Genomic DNA, 23,667 nt, shown 5'->3' on the forward strand with positions numbered 1-23,667 from the left:
CGTCCATTTTAATTCCCTTTGCCACTCCCCCCGGCGACATGTCCATTCTTGGCCTCCTCCACTGTCAAGACGGAGACCAAACAGACCACCTGATATTTCCCCTGGGAAGTGTACAGCCCAGTGCCCTCAACACCCACTTCACCAACTTCCAAGTCCCTCCTCCCCCAGCCTTAGCCCATATTCGGCCCTCCCTGTCCCCCCTCACCTCCCCGACCTGCCCATGGTCTGACTCACCCAGCTGCTCCACCCTTCCCACTGACCAATCACAATAACCTCCTGCCTGCATCCACCAATCACCACCCCAACCAACCTTCCCACCTACCCCTCTCTCAGCCACCCCCCCTCCCCCTATATACCTCTGGGCTCCCCTGACTCTCCCCAGTCCTGACGAAACATTGATGTTCCTGCTGTTCGGAGGCTGTCTGACCTGCTGTGCTTTTCCAGCATCACATCTATCGACTCGAACATAGAATCTCATGGCATTTGTAGTTTTCTATCAGCTAATTTTGTATTTAAGAATTGGTGTAGCCCACCCTTTAGCTCCAGAAACTGAGGGCTTCTTGTCTTACCATATCCCATCCATTTCTAACATTATACAGGTCTGTCACGTCACCCTGCCTTACTCTGATGACTGAAGAGGGGTTTTAACCTTTTCCCAAATTCTCCTCCCAGGGAGTAATGTGACCTCCCCACCCTGTACCAAGCCTGTAACATGAACTGTGTCAGATGTGAAAGGAGCAAACGTTCAGAGGCAGTGCTAACTTGAGTTAAAAGTCTTTATTTTCAAAACAAGTACAGGACAGAGAACTGCGAAGCAAGATCTTCCAATCCTTCTGACCCTCCACACTCTGAGCATTCTAACAAAAAAATCAGCTCTCTCTCTCTCTCTCTCGAGCTGTTGACCCACCACAACAATGAAAACACTTAATACAAGTTCCCAAAAACATCAGGAACCAATATCAAATAGCTGAAGGTGAGGCAGGAATATAAAACACCTAATTGAAAAGTGATCCTTGCAATTAGAAGGTAGTTTAAGATTAAATTCAGCCGAGTCATGCTGATGTGACAGTGATTTTGAAACTACACGCCTATTGCACCAAGCCTCCCAGAGACAGGAGTGAAAACTGGCCCCAGAAATGGCTAAGACTGCTCTGTGTGGACACAATACAGCCCCGAATGTACTTGGTACAGGACAGTGTTTGAGCAGTGATTGGGAACACTCGTTGCCCTCCACTCTCCTGACTGGAGTTGCTCCAGCACACTCTGCTTTTATTTTGGGCTAACAGCAGCGCTGCCTCTTGCTTTCAGACTAAATGAACTCTCCTTGGATCATGTCTCTAATGATTATCGTGTGAGACAACAAAGCCAATTCAAGTTAAACAGCTCCATTTTGGAAATCCCACCACAAATACTGCTGTCGCTGCTCACTGTTCACAACCAACAGAGAGAGAAAACAGAACTTAGCCAAGGCACTCAGGGATTGATCCTTAAACCTAATAGATACACCTGAAAATAAAGGCTTCATGAAGAATGATGGTGTTCAGGATTAATCCATTGGTTCATTCGGGGTCACAGCATGTCTCACAGACAATCAACATCCTCCTTAGCAAAACTCATCATAAGACCAACTCTCCCATATGGCATCCATGACCTCTGACCTGGGGCATGACCCAAGATGTGGCCCCAGACCATGATGTGATGCAGGCTGTGAGCTGTGGATCTTGGTCAGGAATGGGTCAGTTAGACTCCAGACTGGTCCCGTAGGTTTGGAGTTGGTTGTTATATTAGCTCCCCTCGTGTCTCCCGTACTGTTGTAGACTTTCAGATCAAGGGGAGGTCGCCAGTTCATGTGTTCCCCTTCTGCATCAAACATGTCACGGGAATGTGCCCAGCCCACACCCAACCCAATCAAGGAGCAGAACTACCCAAGGGAGCTGTGCTCCATACTACCCGAAGGTGAGTCGCTAACTGGGAGGCTTCACGTTAGGATACTGACTGACTGACTGACCCACTGCTCTTGGGAATTACAGAAGGTTAGCTGCATTTGTTTTGTGTCCATCTTGTGTTCCGAGTACCGCCACAGTCAGAAGGTTGGCTGTTAATGTCACTCAGTGGAACAACTGGAATATCAGCAGCTTCTCACCCTTCACCCGGGAACACCGACGGGAACACCTACAGGCACTCCGCCAGGAATGCCACCAGGAACACCTACAGCTGCTCTGACAGGAACACCAACAGGCACTCCGACGGGAACACCTATTGGCACTCTGACGGGAACACCGACAGGCACTCCGACGGGAACACCTATTGGCACTCTGACGGGAACACCAACAGAAAAACCTATTGGCACTCCGACGGGAACACCGACGGGAACACCTACAGGCACTCCACCAGGAATGCCACCAGGAACACCTACAGCTGCTCTGACAGGAACATCGCCGGGAACACCGACGAGAACACCTATTGGCACTCCGACAGGAACACCGACAGGTGCTTGGACAGGCATGCTGCTGGTTCTCCGGGCTCAGGATCAGAAATCCTGGCTCTAATCCTCTGGCACTGAGGCCTGTGTCTTGCTCCCACCCCTTTGTTGAGGATTGGCCGTGTCTGAACTCCGAGCTTTTAACCCAAGTCTGACTCATTGCTTAAAAGTGGTAACTTTGGACAGTACCGGCGAAAATCCTCAACAACAATTAATATTTAATTCTGCAATTTCCTAGGTCCTGATGTAGAATGTTAATGTAAAGTCCAACATGGGATTGTTCACAGAGGGAGTGATCCCCACAACGAGGAGGATCACAGCACATTGCACCTGGTGGAGATGCAGACCATGAGGAAATCAGAGTTCCAATTACTTCATCCTCACTTGCAGATTATTGCATTGTTAACATTAGAGAGAATCAGCTTCGCTGGTTTTCTTGGTCATATCTGTCCCTTCCCTCCCATTCGTGATCCCTTCACCTAATGACGTGTTTGATTGGTTCCAGGGCAGATCATTTGTTTTATTGATTTGCATTGCGCCCTCCCCCTCCCTCCCCTTGCTGAGATGTACACTGTATGTAGGTACGTTCCTATTGCTATTACATTTGATACCGGGACAGGTTTGTCCCTGTGCACTCCCGCAGTGCGTGGAGTTGTGGACAGACCCTGATGGTTAGGAGTACTGTTGGGTGAATTCCTGGTAGAATGTCTTCAGCTTGCTTAGGAGCACCTTCAGCTTCTCAGTCTTGGGCAGGATGGTCATCCTGGGAAGGAGCAGAAATACAGCAAAGGACAAAGAGAATCAAAACCAATACTGCAGCAAAACACCCAAACCCAACCGTCTCCACCACAATCCTAGCATTACAGTGTTCACCCTTCCATATCCTCAGCCCACTGCCCCATTCCTCTACCTGCCTGAACAAACGCCAGTGTGCAGTTCCCTGATAATCCACTCGCATTACTGCACGATCAGTGACAGTGCTTCCAACTGCCTGGCTCTGAGCTCTGCAAACTCTGTGACCCTCTTTCTTCCTCAAAGACACTCCTCAAAATCTACCTCAATAAAGAAGGCCTTCGGCCATTGGTACAAATACATACATCGTTTTGCTTTCTCATGACTTACAGTCATTGTGTTACAGAGATGGACAGCACGGAAACAGACCCTTCGGTCCAACCCGTCCATGCCGACCAGATATCCCAACCCAATCTAGTCCCACCTGCCAGCACCCGGCCCATATCCCTCCAAACCCTTCCTATTCATATACCCATCCAGATGCCTCTTAAATGTTGCAATTGTACCAGCCTCCACCACTTCCTCTGGCAGCTCATTCCATACACGTACCATCCTCTGCGTGAAAAAGTTGTCCCTTAGGTCTCTTTTATATCTTTCCCCTCTCACCCTAAACCTATGCCCCTCTAGTTCTGGACTCCCTGATCCCAGGAAAAAGACTTTGCCTATTTACCCTATCCATGCCCCTCATAATTTTGTAAACCTCTATAAGGTCACCCCTCAGCCTCCAACACTCCAGGGAAAACAGCCCCAGCCTGTTCAGTCTCTCCCTGTAGCTCAGATCCTCCAACCCTGGCAACATCCTTGTAAATCTTTTCTGAACCCTTTCAAGTTTCACAACATCCTTGGACATCTCATTATGTTGCAGGTGTTGCAAAAGTTTGCTATTTCTAAACTTGATCTAAGTCTGGATTGCTGGGAACACTAATGTCCCTGCCACTCCCCATCCTGACTTGGGAAATATATCTGGATCAGTGGTGCTGGAAGAGCACAGCAGTTCAGGCAGCATCCAATGAGCAGCGAAATCAACATTTCGGGCAAAAGCCCTTCATCAGGAATATAAGGGGCTTTTGCCCAAAACATCAATTTTACTGCTCCTCGGATGCTGCCTGACCTGCTGTGCTCTTCCAGCACCACTGATCCAGAGTCTGGTTTCCAGCATCTGCAGTCATTGTTTTTATCACCTTGAGAAATATATTCCCGTTCCTTCACTGTCATGGGTCAGAATCCTGGAATTCCCTCCCTCAGGGACATTGTGGGTCTACCCACATGGACTGCAGTGGTTCAAGAAGGCAGCTCACCCCCACCTTCTCAAGGGGGCAACTAGGGATGAGTAATAAATGCTGGGCCCAGCCAGTGATGTCAGGGCCTGTGAATGAATGAATGAAAGAGGGTGGGTTGCTGTAACTCAGACAGAACTCTGAGTGAAGCTAGCTCTCTCATCAAGGGGATTGTTGGATTCACACAATGAAGTTACTTTGTATTCTCCACACTGTCAGTCAAAGCCAAATCTTTGATTAAATAATGAACTAACGAGCTTCCCAACCAGCACCCAGTGAACCCCACCAGAGCTGCTGACATTACTGCAAAGCCTCCCTTACTCTCACACTCAGTGGCCTTGAAGTAAACAGGAATATAACCGATCCTGCTGTACTGTTTGCTCAGCCTGTTTACTCCGTCAACAGGGACACGCCAGTTCCTCAAACAGGAACATTTACCCACTCCCTCACTGTTCCAAACAGATCCGACTTTTGTTTATTTTTACAAGAGGCGAACCTCACACATAAAACCATGAGAACCAGGAGGCGGCCATTCGGCCCCACCAACATGTTCCGCCATTTGACAGGCTCATGGCTGATCCCACATTCCTCACGTCCCCTTTCCTGCCCTTTCCCATCGATTCCCTGACTGATCAGGAATCTCCCGGTCTCAGCCTGAAATATCCACAAGGACTCTGCCCCCACGGCTCCCTGTGACGAGGAGTTCTGAGAGAAGGGATTCCCGCCCCCACCTCAGCCTCCAGTTGGTGCCCCTTTATTCTGACCCAGTGCCCTCTGACCCTTGACCCTCCCATGAGGGGAGACACCCTCTCAGTATTGACCCTGTCAAGCCCCTCGAGAATCGGACATGTTTCAGTTAGACCCCCCTCTCATTCTTCTCCAGCGAGCAGACTCCCAACCTGTTTAACCTTCACTGATAATCACCACCCCTCCTCCCCCCCCCACCGATCCTAGGGACCATCTGAGTGAACCTCCTCCTCTGAAACAGCATCTCTCCTTTAATAAGGGGAACAAGCTGTCCGGTAGGTGTGCTCTCCCCAGCTCCCTGTAGAGCTGCAGTGAGACCTCCCTAGTTTACACTCTGACCCCTTTCAAAAAAGGGCCAACATTTTGTTACCCTCCCTGATTACCTGCTACCCATGTGACCCACTGTCAGAGGGTCAGTGCTGAGGGAGTGCCGCACTGTCAGAGGGTCAGTGCTGAGGGAGTGCCGCACTGTCGGAGGGTCAGTGCCAAGGGAGCCCCGCACTGTCGGAGGGTCAGTGCTGAGGGAACGCCGCACTGTCGGAGGGTCAGTGCTGAGGGAACGCCGCACTGTTGGAGGGTCAGTGCTGAGGGAGTGGGCACTGTCGGAGGGTCAGTGCTGAGGGAGTAGTGCACTATCGGAGGGTCAGTGCTGAGGGAGAGCTGCACTGCCGGAGGGTCAGTGCTGAGGGAGTGCCGCACTGCCGGAGGGTCAGTGCTGAGGGAGTGCCGCACTGCCGGAGGGTCAGTGCTGAGGGAGTGCCACACTGTCAGAGGGTCAGTGCTGTTGGACGTTTCAGCCTTAGGGGAGCTAAGCTATGATTTGAGCTCTCAGACCGATAGTAAGGTTTCCATAGTTTGGAAGAAAAGTATGGAGTATGTTCCCTTGTGCCCTGTGGCCTCTCCTGGAATAATCACCGAAACCGCCGATAGGTGCCGCCTGTGAGAGCTAGCTGTGCATCAATTACTTGCCCCAATTCCAGCCATGACTACATTACAGAGGTCTTTTACATTCCTGACTTATGATAGGTGCTATAGAAATGTAAGTTCTCTCTCCATGTACCTGAAATGATGAGTGCCGTCTTTCTGTCCAAAGCCACTCCCTGGAACCACACAGATGCCAGTCTCCTCCAGCAGCTTCATACAGAAGAACATGTCTGGGGTCTGCCCTGCAGCCTGGTGGGGAAGGACACTGGGGTTACTGTCTGCTCATTACAGGGTTCGGGGACCTCATCCAGGGACCCCTCACTGGCTAACGGGATCCACTGAGCTCCGATTCCATCTGGACAGCTCGAGAATCTGAACTCTGTTAAAATAGTCAGGATATAAAACACTGGTGTCATTCAGCGTGGTCTTTAGCTGACATAGTGATCTTTTGGTTAGAACATTCCCGGTCTTCCCCGGTCTGACCTGGATCAGGCTGCGGACATGCAGAAAGGTGATCAGCTCTTCTGGGCCCCTGTGAAATAACCCAGCAATCCATTCAGGTCAGCTCGGTCAGAACTAAGTGTTGTAATGGCTTTACCTTCATTGCTTTGTTTCTGGCCTTGAATTTGAAGGGTTGTGGATTGTGTAGAAGGTTAAGAGGTGACCTGATTGAAGTCTTCAAGATATTAACAGGAAAGGACAGGGTAGAGATAGTTTCTCTTTACCCACTGGTTGGGGATTCTAGAACAGGATGTGAGAATTAGGGACAGTCAGTTCAGGAGAGATGTTGGGAAGCACTTGTACACACACAGGGTGGGACAGGTTTAGAACTCTCTTCATGGACTTCAGTAAGGCATTTGACAAGGTTCCCCATGGGAGACTGATTAACAAGGTTAGATCTCATGGAATACAGGGAGAACTAGCCATTTGGATACAGAACTGGCTCAAAGGTAGAAGACAGAGGGTGGTGGTGGAGGGTTGTTTTTCAGACTGGAGGCCTGTGACCAGTGGAGTGCCACAAGGATCTGTGCTGGGTTCTCTACTTTTTGTCATTTACATAAATGATTTGGATGTGAGCATAAGCGGTACAGTTAGTAAGTTTGCAGATGACACCAAAATTGGAGGTGTAGTGGACAGCGAAGAGGGTTACCTCAGATTATAACAGGATCTGGACCAGATGGGCCAATGGGCTGAGAAGTGGCAGATGGAGTTTAATTCAGATAAATGCGAGGTGCTGCATTTTGGGAAAGCAAATCTTAGCAGGACTTATACACTTAATGGTAAGGTGCTAGGGAGTGTTGCTGAACAAAGAGACCTTGGAGTGCAGTTTCATAGCTCCTTGAAAGTGGAGTCGCAGGTAGATAGGATAGTGAAGAAGGTGTTTGGTATGCTTTCCTTTATTGGTCAGAGTATTGAGTACAGGAGTTGGGAGGTCATGTTGCGGCTGTACAGGACATTGGTTAGGCCACTGTTGGAATATTGTGTGCAATTCTGGTCTCCTTCCTATCGGAAAGATGTTGTGAAACTTGAAAGGGTTCAGAAAAGATTTATAAGGATGTTGCCAGAGTTGGAGGATCTGAGCTACAGGGAGAGGCTGAACAGGCTGGGGCTGTTTTCCCTGGAGCGTCAGAGGCTGAGGGGTGACCTTATAGAGGTTTATAAAATCATGAGGGGCATGGATAGGGTAAATAGACAAAGTGAATGGTTAGTGTTTGGAACACGCATCCCGAGAGAGCGTTGGAGACAGGTCCAACTGAATGGGCATCTGCACTGTTATGGGGAGAAGGAAGGAATAGCATGAAATGAGGAGCTCCTTCAGAGAGCTTCCAGGCTGAATGTCCTCCTTTGGTCCTGTAACCTATCACTGGTACATTCCAGTTCCAGGATTGACTATTCAGCAAAGTTCACCATCCAGTTCCTTCAAGAAAAAACAACAATTGTGGAACCAATCAGTTCATACTGCCATGATTTAGGAACACCGCTACTCAGATCGAATGCAGACATTTACAACATGGTCATAGAGATGTACAGCACGGAAACAGACCCTTCGGTCCAACCCGTCCATGCCAACCAGATATCCCAACCCAATCTAGTCCCACCTGCCAGCACCCGGCCCATATCCCTCCAAACCCTTCCTATTCATATACCCATCCAAATGCCTCTTAAATGTTGCAATTGTACCAGCCTCCACCACTTCCTCTGGCAGCTCATTCCATACACGCACCACCCTCTGTGTGAAAACGTTGCCCCTTAGGTCTCTTTTATATCTTTCCCCTCTCACCCTAAACCTATGCCCCTCTAGTTCTGGACTCCCCGACCCCAGGGAAAAGACTTTGTCTATTTACCCTATCTATGCCCCTCATAATTTTGTAAACCTCTATAAGGTCACCCCTCAGCCTCCAACACTCCAGGGAAAACAGCCCCAGCCTGTTCAGCCTCTCCCTGTAGCTCAGATCCTCCAACCCTGGCAACATCCTTGTAAATCTTTTCTGAACCCTTTCAAGTTTCACAACATCTTTCCGATAGGAAGGAGACCAGAATTGCACACAATATTCCAACAGTGGCGTAACCAATGTCCTGTACAGCTGCAACATGACCTCCCAACTCCTGTACTCAATACTCTGACCAATAAAGCAAAGCATACCAAATGCCTTCTTCACTATCCTATCTACCTGCGACTCCACTTTCAAGGAGCTATGAAACTGCACTCCAAGGTCTCTTTGTTCAGTAACACTCCCTAGGACCTTACTATTAAGTAGATAAGTCCTGCCCTGATTTCCATTTCCAAAAAATGCAGCAGCTTGCATTTATCTAAATTAAACTCCCTCTGCCACTCCTCATAACAGAATGCAATATTTCACACAATTCGAGGCTGCTATCAAGGTTAGGTTAGATTTCAGGAGTTTACCTCGGCTGCCTCAATGGCTTTGGGTGGGATAGCAATCCTGGGAAATGAGTACATTGCTCCTTGCACTGGGTTACACCGGATTCCGGGAGTGTCATTGAATATTTCCTCGGTCAGCCGCGCCCTCTCTGCCAAACAGTTCAGCACGTTCCGCTTCTCCTGCACAGAGAAAGGGAGGAACGGAATATCCTCAACATACCCGCCTCACTGACTGGGAACGCAACACACCCGCCTCGCTGACTGAGAACGCAACACACCCGCCTCGCTGACTGAGAACGCAACACACCCGCCTCGCTGACTGAGAACGCAACACACCCGCCTCACTGACTGAGAACGCAACACACCCGCCTCGCTGACTGAGAACGCATTGGGAATAATAGGACCAACATTAGGTACAGAGTAAAGCTCCCTCTACACTGTCCCCCGATTGAACACTCCCAGGACAGGGACAGCACGGGGTTAGATACAGAGTAAAGCTCCCTCTACACTGTCCCCCATCAAACTGTCCCAGCTATAGCGTAGGTTAAAAGTGTAGAAATAGGAGTGAGCCGTTGATGTTGATAATAATTTAGGAGAATCTTATTGTGATTTCACTTATATTACTATTTGGACTTTTAGACTAGATTTCCCTACAGTGTGGAAACTGGCCCTTCAGCCCAACAAGTCCACACTGACTCTCCAAAGAGTAACCCACCCATACCCATTCCCCCCTGACTAATTCACCTAACACTATGGGCAATTTAGCATGGCCAATTCACCTAACCTTCGAGTAAAAAATGAGGTCTGCAGATGCTGGAGATCACAGCTGCAAATGTGTTGCTGGTCAAAGCACAGCAGGTTAGGCAGCATCTCAGGAATAGAGAATTCGACGTTTCGAGCATAAGCCCTTCATTCACCTAACCTGCATATCTTCGGACTGTGGGAGGAAACCCACACAGACACGGGGAGAATGTACAAACTCCACACAGACAGTTGCCCGAGGCTGGAATTGAACCTGGGTCCCTGGCGCTGTGAGGCAGCAGTGCTAACCACTGAGCCACTTAATTTGAAATTCTAATGGAAACAAGGATGTCAGGAGCTGGAGCAGGCCGTTCGGCTCCCCAAGCCTCTCTACTATTCAATAACGATCATGACCGATCATCAAGCTCAGTATGTTATCCCAGCCTGCACACAGACAGTGTGATCCCATTAATCTGGAGAACATTCGGGTTTGACGGGGTTCCTGATCCCAGCCCTACACCCAGGAAGATTAGCTGCTGTTGCAAGGTCACTCACTTTCATGAACCTGTCATACGAGGGTTCGTCAGGCCGTGGAGGGTCTGTGATCACCCCGAGCACTGCCTGCCCTGACACCGGGGGGCAGAGACGGACTGAGACCAGTTTGATTAACTGCATCCTGACCTCAGGATCCAGGTTGATGAGTTCCATATAGCCCCCCCGGTAACCACACCTACAGAGAGAGAGAAAGGAAGACAAACACTAACATTAGGAACATGGGAATAGAGGCAGGCCATTCAGCCTGTCCAGGCTCTTCTACCATTCAATAAAATCAGAGCTGATCTGTGGCCTAACTCCATACATCTGCCTTTGGCCCATAACCCTTCACACTTCTGCTTAACAAAAATGTATCTCTCTCAGGGTTAAAATTAATAACTGATCCAGTACCTATGACCATTTTTGGAAGAGAGTTTCAAACCTCTCCCACCCTTTTTGTGTAGAAATGCTTCCCAACATCTCTGAGGGACGGTCTGGCCCCTAATTCTCAGGGGATGACCTGGGTTTAAAACGTGGCCGGAGTACCTTGAATATATTCGTTTGAATATATTCAGAAATATTCCACAGATCAGTCCAACGTTGTTTTTTGTCCTTCTGTGACCTAGTTCCAGAATCTGCAATCAGTCAAAATCGTTTATCTTTACCTACTCTGTCTTTTCCCATTAATATCTTGAAGATTTCGATAAAATCACACCGTGACCGTTTAAATTCTGGAGACAACAGAGGCCTAATTTGTATCATCTCTCCTCATAACCTAGCCCCTGAAAACCAGGTGTCATTCCTGTAAACTGACGCTGACCTCCCTTCCAAGACCATTCCAGGCTTCCGAAGGTGGTAGTGACCAGGTCTACTGCAGAGGAAAGTGGGCTCGAACCAACATTTCGGTATATCAGCAGCATAACCGCTGTTTTCTTTGTACTCCCGTGCTCTAGATAGAAAGGCCACCATTCCATTAACTGTCTGGATTATTTTCTACACCAGACTGTGACAGTTTAAAGATCGAGACACCTAAACCCCCAAGTCTCTCTGGGCATCCACTATATTTAACTTCATACCAACTGGAAGTTTTTAAAACATTCATTCACAGGATGAGGGAGTCACTCACTAAGCATCATGTATTGCTTGTCCCTAATTGCCCAAGGGGCAGTTAAGAGTCACCCACGTTGCTGTGGGTCTGGAGTCATGTGTAGGCCAGACCAGGTAAGGATGGAAGATTCCTTCCCTCAAGGATATCAGTGACCCAGATGGGGTTTCCGACAATCGGCAATGGATCCCTGGCCATCATTAGACTCTTTAATTCCAGATTTTTATTGAACTCGAAATCCACCATCTGCCATGGCAGCACTCAAACTGGGGTCCCTGGAACATTAGGAGATAGTGAGGATTGCAGATGCTGGAGATCAGAGTCGAGAGTGTGTTGCTGGAAAAGCGCAGCAGGTCAGGCAGCATCCGAGGGGCAGGAGAATCGACGTTTCGGGCAAAAGCCCTTCATCAGTCATTACCTGATTCATTAAGTGTCATTCATAAAGTCAGGGAGTATGGGATACAGGGAGATTTGGCTATCTGGATTCAGAATTGGCTGGCTGACAGAAGGTAAAGTGGTTGCTAATGGAAAGTATTCTGCCTGGAGGTCAGTGGTGAGTGGGGTGCCACAGGGCTCTGTTCTTGGGTCTCTGCTCTTTGTAGTTTTTATAAATGACTTGGATGAGGAGGTTGAGGGGTGGGTTAGTAAATTTGCCGATGTGACAAAGGTTGGAGGTGCCGTCGATAGTATCGAGGGCTACTGCAGGCTGCAGCACGACATAGACAGGATGCAGAGCTGGGCTGAGAAATGGCAGATGGAGTTCACCCTGGATAAATGTGAGGTGATGCATTTTGGAAGATCAAACTCAATTGCTGAATATAGGATTAAAGACAGGATTCTTGGCAGTGTGGAAGAACGGGGGATCTTGGTGTTTAAGTGCGTAGATCCCTCAAAGTTGCCACCCAAGTGGATAGGGTTGTTAAGAAAGCATATGGTGTTTTGGCTTTCATTAACAGGGGGATTGAGTTTAAGAGCTGCGAGGTTTTGCTGCAGCTCTACAAGTCCCTGGTGAGACCACATTTGGAATATTGTGTCCAGTTCTGGTCGCCCTACTATAGGAGGGATACAGAGGCTATGGAGAGGGTTCAGAGGAGGTTTACCAGGATGCTGCCTGGACTGGAGGGCTTGTTTTACAAAGAGAGGTTGACTAAGCTCAGACGTTTCTCTCTGGAGAGAAGGAGGAAGAGAGGAGACCTGATCGAGGTATACAAGGTAATGAGGGGAATAGATAGAGTCAATAGCCAGAGACTCTTCCCCAGGGCAGGATGGACTGGGACGAGGGGTCATAGTTTGAAGATATTAGGAGGAAGGTATAGAGGGGACGTCAGAGGTAGGTTCTTTACGCAGAGAATTATGAATGCATGGAATGTGTTGCCAGCTGTGGTGGTGGAAGCGAAGTTATTAGGGACGTTTAAGCGACTGCTGGACATGCACACGGATAGCAGTGAGTTGAGGGGTGCGTAGGTTAGGTTATTTTATTTTAGATTAGGATTAAACCTCAGCACAACATCGTGGGCCAAAGGGCCTGTTCTGTGCTGTACATTTTCTATGTTCTGTGTTCTACTCTCACCTCCCTAGATCATTACCTGGGTCTCTGGGTAAACCAGTGGGCCATTATGTGACCTTTCTCAGTCTAATATGGGATAAACTCACACTTGCTTACATTGAACTCCATCTGCTACCGTTTGGCCCATTCACTCAGCCTACCAATATCCCTCTGAAAGTGTAGACTGTCACCTACATTGTCTTTAATGTTACACAACTTTGTGTCATCAGGGTGCATGACTTACTACTCTTTTGAAATTAAAAAAAGCTTCCTCGACTTTCCGAACTGAAAATAAAATCCGTATTCCTCTGGGGAAAACAAAAACAAACAAACAAACAAACCATGGCTCTCCCTTGACTCTATTCTCAGGGGCAGGGGCCATAATGTTAAATAATCCTTCATTGACTCATTAAAAAACAAAGGAAATGGAAAAATAAATCCCCTCTGCTCTGTCCCCATCCTGATGGTCCTGAGACAGGGTCAACAAGGGTTTCAAATCCAAAGAAAAATTCCTTTAATCGTTTCAACTAAAAATAGAATTCCCCTCACCCTGACCCCACGAAGCACATCTGGGACAGGGACAATCCGGGGGTGAAACAAGCCCCCCCCCCCATCACCACCAACCCCCACTACCCCCCACCCCTGACCTTCCAAGTGTCCAAATCAATACCAAAGGAAAATAAAACAGCCCTTTTTTGGCCAGAAAACTGACAACAAACACAACGTTCAAACATCAAACGGGAACTTCACCAAACTAGAATATCATTATCCAAACTGATAATGCCCTCCAGCCCCCCACTGGTCACGAGACATCTCCACAGAATCTTGGAGCACTGCGTTCTCCTTCTCTTGGGATATCCGAGCGGGGATGTAACCGGGAAAGGGGGACATTCCCAGCTCCACGACTACCTGGTGAGGGATGCAGGAAAGCTTGGACAGGGGGAAACAGCATCGCCTCAGGTGCTTCTGTCAAAGTTTAAGGGAAGTCTGTTCAGTGATCAGACCCTGGCATTGCCTGGATGTATAAGAACACTCTCCTCCACGAATCAGAATTGCCTTGGGGCATCTGCGGGGAGCTTCAACCTCCAGTGTTTGTTTTCCTGAACAGACTGTACAGAATTGTTACAATATCGGTGAGTGTGGACAAAGATAGTTTTAATTAAAGTTTATTTTTGCGATAGAATAAAGCCCTGGGTGAAGGGAGGGTCAAAGTCAATACTTGTAACTTGGAAGAATGGATGGGTTACCAGGGAGCAGGCAATTGTCCCACTCACTGAAGGTGTCTCACCCTTACCCTTCCACTCCCCTCCCTGGCCCAGTGACCCATCTTTATTCCACACACCCCATCCAATCCACTCCTGCGTCACTCCGTGTACTCACTCTCCCATATAACCCTTGGAGATGGAGTGGAACGAAGCCAATTCAACGGTGTTGGAATACTCCGGACCCATCTCAAACAAAACCTTCTTAAAGGAATGGAACTGACAGCCCTCAGCGTAGACATTGTCCTGATAGACCTGTTGGAAGAAAAGGTCACAGGTTTGGGGTCAGAATATGCCTGCTGCTCACTGTACTAACACGCACACACCAGCACACCGCAATCCGTTCATCATAAAAACCCACTTTAATTCTTGCCCACGTCCCTCATCTGTTTCTTCACAGAGTATCCCTTAGGAAGCCAACTACCATTCCAAAACCCCTCACCCCCCACCACCCAAAGCACTCTCCCCCTCCCCCCAAAGCACGCTCTCTCCAAAATCTTCCCCCTCCCCCGAAGTCCTCCCCATCCCCCTCCCCCCCAAACCACCCTCCTCCTCCCCACCCCCCCAAAAAAACAATTGGGCCAACAAGTGCACACCGACCCTCCAAAGAGTAACCCACCCAGACCCATTTCCCTCTGACTAATGCCCCTAACACAATGGGTAATTTAGCACGGCCAATCCACCTGGCCTACACATCTTTGTGTAGGACTGTGGGAGGAAACCGGAACACCCAGAGGTAACCCACACAGACCCGGGGAGAATATGTAAACTCCACACAGAGAGTCCTCTGAGGCTGAGTCACCGTGCCACCTTCACAGATGCACAAGGGAAGACTTTCATGCAGAGAGTGGGAGGAGGCTGGAACATACTGCCAGAGGGGTGGTGGAAGCAGGCACGTGGGGGACATTGAAGAGGCATCTGGATGGTTACAGGAACAAGGAGGGAACAGAGGGAGACGGACTGAATAAAGGCAGAAGGTTTGTTTTTCAGTTCAGTTTGGGCATGATGATCAGCACAGGCTTAGAGGGCCGAAGGGCCTGTTCCCGGGCTGGACTTCTGTTTGCTCTTTTCTCCACTCTATCCACGCCTCTCCCAACTTTGTAATCTTCTTGTTAGGTCACCCCTCATCCTTTGATGTTCAAGTGAAAAACAAACCAAGTTTGTCCAGTCTCCCCTCATAACCAACACCCTCCAAACCAGGCAGCACCCTGGTAAACCTCGTCTGTACCCTCTCCGAAGCCTCCACCTCCTTCAGGTAGTGTGGTGACCAAATCCGTACACAATATTCCAAATGCGGCCTAACTAAATGTGGCCGGTACAGCTGGTCCCATGTTTTGAGTGTTCTGCCACTTCAAGTGCTCACCCTGGTATTTTTTTTTAAAGATTGTGAAGTTTCTCACCTGACTGACCCTCCCAGGCAGTGTATTCGAGACCCTCACCCCTTTTGGGTACAAAGACCCTAATAAACACGGCAGTAAATGGTTGGTACACGGTGCTGCGACTGAGGGTGTGGAGGGAGTGGACGTCTGTGGATCGGGTACCAGTCGAGTGAGCTGCCTCCTCCTGGATGGTGTTCAGCTTCATGATTATTGTAGGAGCTGTCCCCACAGGAGGACCATTCTGCTGCTGCGGCTGATAGCCCACAGCGCCTCATGGAGGCCCAGCCTTGAGTTGGTAGATCTGTTCAATATCTGTCCCATTTCAGCACGGTGACAGTGCCATATGGCACGATGGAGGGTATTCTCAATGTAAAGGCAGCACTGTCCCTACAAGGACTGTGTGGTGATCAAACTTGCCGTTTGCAGATGACACCAAAATTGATAGTGTCGTCGACAGTGAAGGTGGTTGCAATGGGACCTTGATCAGATGGGCCAATGGGCCGCAGAGTGTCAGATGGAGTTTAATTTACATAAATGTGAGGTGCTGCATTTTGGAAAGGCACATCAGGGCAAGACCCATACACTGCTGAAAATGTGTTGCTGGTTAAAGCGCAGCAGGTCAGGCAGCATCCAAGGAACAGGAAATTGACGTTTCAGGCACAATCCCTTCCTGCTGTGCTTTAACCAGCAACACATTTTCAGCTCTGATCTCCAGCATCTGCAGTCCTCACTTTTTACTCGAAGACCCATACACTTAATGGTAAAGTCTTGGTGAGTGTTGCTGAACAAAGAGACCTTGGAGTGCAGGTTCATAGCTCCTTGAAAGTGGAATCGCAGGTAGATAGGATGGTGAAGGCGGCATTTGGTATGCTTTCCTTTATTGGTCAGAGTATTGAGTACAGGAGTTGGGAGGTCATGTTGCGGCTGTACAGGACATTGGTCAGGCCATGGCTGGAGTATTGTGTGTAATTCTGGTCTCCTTCCTATCGGAAAGATGTTGTGAAACTTGAAAGGGTTCAGAAAAGATTTACAAGGATGTTGCCAGGGTTGGAGGATCTGAGCTACAGGGAGAGGCTGAACAGGCTGGGGCTGTTTTCCCTGGAGTGTCGGAGGCTGAGGGGTGACCTTACAGAGGTTGATAAAATCATGAGGGTCATGGATCAGGTAAATAGACAAAGTCTGTTCCCTGGGATGAGGGAGTCCAGAACTAGAGGGCATAGCTTTAGGGTGAGATGGGAAAGATATAAAAGAGACCTAAGGGGCAACCTTTTCACACAGAGGGTGGTACGTGTATGGAATGAGCTGCCAGAGGAAGTGGAGGAGGCTGGTACAATTGCAACATTTAAAAGGCACCTGGATGGGTATATGAATAGGAAGGGTTTGGAGGGATATGGGCTAAGTGCTGGCAAATGCGACTAGATTAGGTTAGGATATCTGGGCCAGCATGGAGGAGTTGGACCGAAGAGTCTGTTTCCGTGCTGTACATCCCTATGACTCTATGACAGATGTACCTGCAGCTGGCAGCCTGGTAAGGATCAGACTAAGTATGTTTTTGTCACTTGTTGGTTCCCTCACCACCTGCCACAGGCAAGCAGCTATGTCTTTTAGGACCTGACCCAACTCAATCAGTAGTGTTCCTGCTAATCCCCTCTTGGTAATAGTCATTATAAATCCCCCAGCTTTCATTACAAGGTGAAGTTGGAGCTCCTGGGATGGTCAAGGTTACTAGGCTCAGTGTTAGTCAGGGGTGGAGAAGCCTAACTCATCACCGAACCCTCTCCAGCAGGTTCTCAAGAATATACCCAGAATTCCCAGAGCTCCAGGGGCTAGTATATGGCCATTCACTGAGCACAGTTGCCCAATAGCAGCGGCTTGCAGGAAATTACCTCGTCTGCCATCAGGAAAAGACCCTCTTCAGCAGCAAATCGAATCACATCTTCTATAATCTGCCGGCTCTGGACCTGGCCTATAGGAAAAGAACAAAGAATGAATGAGTTAACAGGAGGAGGTGGGGAGGAGGAGGATGAGGATGAGGATGAGGAGAGTGAGGAGGAATCCCCTCCCCCCATTTCCCCCCTGACCCCTTCATTGACCCAACACCCCTCCCTGTGCCTGAAGCCCCACCTCTAAACCTCTCCCCAACTTGAACCCCAAATCCCTCCTCCCCTTTCTCAACCCAAACCCACCCCGTGAGATGAACCCTCTTGACCCTGAACTCCACCCCTAACCCCTGACCTGAACTTTCTGTCCCCATCCCAGATTGAAGCTGGGGGATTGTTTACCACAGAGGGCTGTCGAGGCTGGGGCCTTCAGTATATTCCAGGCTGAGACAAACAGAGTTTTCATCAGGAAGTGGACGGAGGGTTACGGGGGGAAGCGCAGGGAAGTTGGGTTGAGGGCTATCAGATCAGCCCTGAAGGGCAGAACAGGCTTTATGTGCTGTATAACCTCCCTCTGCTCCTTGTCGTCTTCAACAGAGACCTTGATCCAGACCCCAGCCGAATGAGGGGATCGTGCCCTGACCAACCCACATCCTAATCACAGCAACAGGAACTTACTGACTGTCCCTAACTCCCCCCACCCATCCTGCCTGGCTGTGCCTTTATTTACCTGTGGGGTTTCCAGGGTTAATAGCACAAAGTACTTTTGGGGTGCAGTAACTCCTGGCTTCATTGAGTGCCCTTCGGAGCTCTTCGATGTTCAGTGCCCAGCAGTTCTCCTCATCGAGGTAGTAATTGACCTGGACTCCATTCAGCTCTGCAATCGCTGCCGAATAGAGCGGGTACTGTGGGATGGGGATCATTATTCCAGTCCTTGACCTCCCCTCGCCAGATACCAGGAGTTTCAGAGTGGTCTGTGAAGAGAGAAATGTTACAAATGCTGGGCTTTCAAAGGTAGTCGATTCAAGTAGGAATGGAATACTCTGGAAGAGGGTTTGGGATCTGCCTGGAGACAAGCCCATGTAATGTTCCCGTACACATACCACCCTCTGTGTGAAAATGTTGCCCCTTAGGTCTCTTGTATATCTTTCCCCTCTCACCCTAAACCTATGCCCTCTCATTCTGGACTCCCCCACCTCAGGGAAAAGACTTTGCCTATCTACCCTATCCATGCCCCTCATCATTTTGTAAGCCTCTATAAGGTCACCCCTCAGCCTCCGACGCTCCAGGGAAAACAGCCCCAGCCTGTTCAGCTTCTCCCTATAGCTCAAATCCTCCAACCTTGGCAACATCCTTGTAAATCTTTTCTGAACCCTTTCAATTTTCACAACATCTTTCCAATAGGAAGGAGACCAGAATTGCACGCAATATTCCAACAGTGGCCTAACCAATGTCCTGTACAGCCACAACATGACCTCCCACCTCCTGTACTCAATACTCTGACCAATAAAGCAAAGCATACCAAATGCCTTCTTCACTATCCTATCTACCTGCGACTCCACTTTCAAGGAGCTATGATTACACTCAGGAGGTTAAATAAAAGGCAATTTGTTTAAGACGCTAAGATTCACTCTAACCAGGCCAGTGATCATGTGATATCTGGGAGAAAATTTGTCAATCATGATCTCAGTGAACGGTGGATGAATAGATTCATACAGAGACCCTGTGACCCATCCGTAACCTCCATTAAAAATGCACTCATCCCAATTTCCTGTAGTTGATCCAATTCCTTGAATGTTATGATATTTGAAGCTCATCCAAAATTTCTTTTCAAAGTTCTAAGACTTCCAGCTTCCACGACCTTCCCATTTCATTAGGGCTCGAGGGGCTGAATGGCCTACTGTTCCAATGTTCTTCCATCCTGTACATAAACAGAAGATGAGTGATCCATGAAGAATGTGTGCAGTGTGTACACGTGTGGTTCCCACGCTGTAAGCTTTAGGGGGAGCAGTGTCCCAGTGGCGTTGTGTTTGAGGTGCCCATGAAGCAATGCTTGGACAATGGTGGTGTGTGTTTACTGCAGTCAGTCTCTAACCGGGTTAGCCTGTCTTCTTCATTGTTTACATCAGGCTTGGAGGAGGACACCTCCTTTTACAACACAACAATCTCCAAAAGGACAATGACAAATTGGGAATTCCTGCAGGATATCAATCCAGTGACAGGGAACCTGTACAATGGAATTTGCCAAAATTGAAAAAGAAAATTCAGAACTACTCAACCTCTAACAGATAGACAAACAGAGAGAGAGAGAGAGTGCACATCAGACAGGGAGACAGTGAGAGAGAGAGACAGACAGACAGACAGAGCGCGAGATGGGGAGAGGCGAGACAGGGAGACAGTGAGAGAGAGAGAGAGACAGACAGACAGAGAGACAGAGGGCGAGATGGGGAGAGGCGAGACAGGGAGACAGTGTGAGAGAGAGACAGAGAGAGAGAGACAGAGAGAGAGATAGGGGGACGGGGTGGGGCGGGAGTGAGATGGGAGACAGAGGGTGAGACGGGGAGCGAGACAGCGAGGGCTAGACTGGGGGGGGGGGGGGGGGGCGGTGTGATATGGGGAGACAGGGAGACAGAGAGCGAGGCAGGGAGACAGGACCTGTGTGCACATGTCTTGCAGTTGACTGGGATTAAATAGAAATGGGTGGCAGAGGAACTGGGAATAAAACCAAAAATAAAGCAGACAGCATTGGAGCAATCCCTCAATAGCTAAAACATGAGGGAGGCAAACTCTGTGGGAAGATGATAGTAACACTCCGACAGAATTAACTGAAAACAGCTGGAAATGGAGAGACAATATTTTAAAAATGTAACAGAGAGAGAGTAAGAAACGAAATTTGAACCTATTGTGCAAGGGAAAGAAAAACTTCAAGCTGCAGGGGATTAGAGAGAGAGAAAAGCAGAAGTTAGAACAAGGGAAAGAAAGTAAAAAAACACAAATTTCAAAAAGAAAGCGAGACTGGAATGAAAAACTGAGAAAGGAAGGATAAAACTGGACTGTTTACGTAAACTTTGGCAGGAACAGTGGCTGATGATTCAGATTTAATTCCCCGTTTTGCTTTGTGATGAAATCTTCACCAACGTCTAAAAGGAGAAAGGAAGGGTGGAAATGTGAAACTATAATAAACTGAAAACTACAATGAAGCTGCAATGACCAGAGGAGAGCTATACTTCCTCCTGAGAAAAATCTTCGTCTCACCCCAACCTTATCCCAAAGCAGCTCAGTGCAGAAGGCCCTCAGAATTGGACTCAACTCTGTGGGAAGGTGACAGGGTGAACAAGACGATGAAAGGGTGAAAGCTGATTGTCCCATTGCGAGGGTTCCAGCTGCAGGTTTATGGAGCGGACAGCACAGACTGAAGGGAGAGATAGATCCGTGTGCAGTTTGCAAGGGAAAGGAAATGACATGTACGTGGCACAGCTGCTTTTTCCACAGATTATAACAAACAGGTGCAGGACTCAGTAACTCCAAAGTTGGTACATACCAAAAACAGAGGGAATATAGAAATAAAGGCCCCACTTTGATTACCTGTAATACTGACCCTCCGACAGTGTGGCGCTCCCTCAGCACTGACCCTCCGACAGTGTGGCAATCCCATTGCACTGACCCTCAAATAGTGACCAGTCCCTCAGCACTGACCCTCCGACATTGCGACACTCCCTCAGCACTGACCCTCCGACAGTGCAGCACTCCCTCAGCACTGACCCTCCGACAGTGCCCACTCCCTCAGCACTGACCCTCCGACAGTGCCCACTCCCTCAGCACTGACTGACAGTTCTGAGGAAGGGTCACTGGACTGGAAACTTTAAGTTTGATTTCTCTTAACAGATGCTGCCAGACTTGCTGAACTTTTCCAGCAATTTCTCCTGTTGTTCCACATGGATGACCCTGGGTGAAGGTAGTTGCTGGGCTCCTCCATCGTTGAAGATGGGCATATTTGTGGAGCCTCCTCCTCCAGTGAATTGTTTAATTGTCCATCACCGTTCCCAGGACAGCAGAGGTTCGATGTGATCTTTTAGATGTTTCACTGCAGATCGAGAGGGAGGGGGAGAGCAGACAGACAGTGTGATGTACAGAAAGGGAGACAGAGAGAGAGGACAGTACTATCATTGTTTGAATGCATTCAAATCTCAGTTGATAGTAGTTGAGTCTTGCTGCCAACTTCTGAACAATGATTCCTGTGTTGTCACGGTCATGAGTAGCAATGGGTTTTTGGCAGATTCTGACCATCTCCAGGAAGCTCGCAGGAACACCTGGGCTTTCCATGTATCTGCAGCATGGCCCAGATGGAGTTAACCCTTTCACAACAGCATCACTAATTCACTGGGAGCTACACAATGTGTCTGGAACACATCGGCACAAAATCTGATGTCTTCTCACAATGCAATTAATTTCAGTCAAATAACAGACAGAGAACAAAGAAAATCCACTATTCCCAATGTAACCCTAAACAATAGGGCCTGACCCACAGCAGTGATTGGACTGGGAACTAACTGAAGGGTTCAGTGTGGTTTATATTCAGAATAACAGTTACCCAGGAGGGAGGTACAGACTGGAATCTACAAAGTCTATCAGGGTGACAGAACAGAGTGCAGGATACATTGTTACAGCCACAGAGAACCGGCAGAGAGAGATCAGAATTCATATTTGAGATGTCCAATCAAAAGTCTGATAACAGCACAGAAATTGCTGTTCTTGAATCTATTCATATGTGTGTTCAAACATTTGCATGTTCTGCCTGACGGAAGAGATTATAACCAGGGTGGGAGGGTCTCTGATGATGTTGGCTGCTTTCCCGAGGCAGTGGGAAGTATAGGCTGGTTATCCTGATGGACTGGGCTGGGTCCACAACTCTTTGGTTTGTCATGGTCTTGGGAAGTTGCCATACCGTTCTGTATGGATCCTTTCTATGGTGCATCTGTTAAAAATGGGTCAGAGCCCCTGTGGATATGTCGAATTTCCTCAGCCTCCTAAGGAAGGAGAGGTGTTGTGCTTTCTTGTGGGTGGGCCAGGACAGATTGTTGGTGATGGTCACTCCCAGGAGCTTGATGTTCACGACCATCTCCACCTCAGCCCCATTGATCCAGACGGGGGTGTGCCCTCCACTCCACTTCCTGAACTCAGTGACCAGCTCCTTCGTTTTGCTGACATTGATGGATAGTGTTTTATCTTTACACAATGCTGCTAATCACTCCACCTCCTTCCTGTACTCGGGGCCATTGTTGTTTCTGATCTGACCCACATCAGTCGCATCGCCAGCAAACTTGTAAATGGAGTCGGTGTGGGATTTGACCACATGGTTATGTGTGCATTAGGTGTATAGCAGGGGCTGAGTACATACTCTCTGGGGTATCGCTGTTCAGGATTATCATGGAGGGGGTGGTGTCCCCTATCCTCACGGATGGCGGTCTGTGGGTCAGGATCCATTTCCAGAAGTGGGGGGAGCTGAGACCGAGGTCTCAGAGTTTGGGGATGAGTTTGTTTGGAATGATGGTTTTGAAGGTGGAGTTGTCGTCAATCAACAGGAGCCTGATGGAGGTATCCTTGTTGTCCAGATATGAGTACAGGGTCAGGGAGATGGCATCTGCTGTGGACCTGTTGTAACGGTAAGTGAATTACAAAGGATCAAGGCAGGCTGGGAGGCTGGAGATGATGTGACCATGACCAAACTCTCAAAGCACTTCGTAGTGACAGAATGATGGAGGTCAGAACCACCAGGCACGTTGTATGTTGTTTTTCTTTGACATTGGGATGATGGTAGTTTCCTTGAAGCAGGTGGGAACGTCAGATCAGAGGAAGAAGAGGTTCAAGATGTCAGTGAATACTCCCACCGGCTGGTCCATGCAGGACCTGAGTGTACGGCCAGGGTCTCCACCTGGGCCTGTCCCTCTCTGTGGGTTCACCCTCAGGAAGGCCGATCTGATCCCTGCAGCAGTGACTGTGGGTCCAGAGCACCTAGGGCTGTTGGGGCAGGTGACATCATTTCACCCAGCTTCTGTTCAAAGTGAGCACAGAATGGGATGGTCTCATTGGGGAGGGATGTACCATTGAGCTCAT

The 23,667-nt window shown here is 48.7% G+C and overlaps 1 protein-coding gene across 2 annotated transcripts in view; it reads right to left on the reverse strand.

Moving 5' to 3' along the window:
* Positions 1-758: 758 nt before the first annotated feature.
* LOC132816187 (alanine aminotransferase 2-like) overlaps positions 759-23,667 on the reverse strand; it is a 209,533-nt gene continuing 186,624 nt past the window's right edge. For both annotated transcript variants that reach the window (XM_060825683.1, XM_060825682.1), the window contains exons 6-12: positions 18,284-18,527; positions 17,560-17,639; positions 14,413-14,549; positions 10,403-10,577; positions 9,131-9,286; positions 6,359-6,471; positions 759-3,245 (exon numbers count right to left, since the gene is read on the reverse strand). In XM_060825683.1, the coding sequence (XP_060681666.1) occupies positions 3,155-3,245; positions 6,359-6,471; positions 9,131-9,286; positions 10,403-10,577; positions 14,413-14,549; positions 17,560-17,639; positions 18,284-18,527 (996 nt within the window). In that variant the 3' untranslated portion in view covers positions 759-3,154. The remainder of the gene's footprint in view (positions 3,246-6,358; positions 6,472-9,130; positions 9,287-10,402; positions 10,578-14,412; positions 14,550-17,559; positions 17,640-18,283; positions 18,528-23,667) is intronic.

Source organism: Hemiscyllium ocellatum, chromosome 5 (assembly GCF_020745735.1).
Source record: "Hemiscyllium ocellatum isolate sHemOce1 chromosome 5, sHemOce1.pat.X.cur, whole genome shotgun sequence".
Classification (NCBI taxonomy): Eukaryota; Metazoa; Chordata; class Chondrichthyes; order Orectolobiformes; family Hemiscylliidae; genus Hemiscyllium; species Hemiscyllium ocellatum.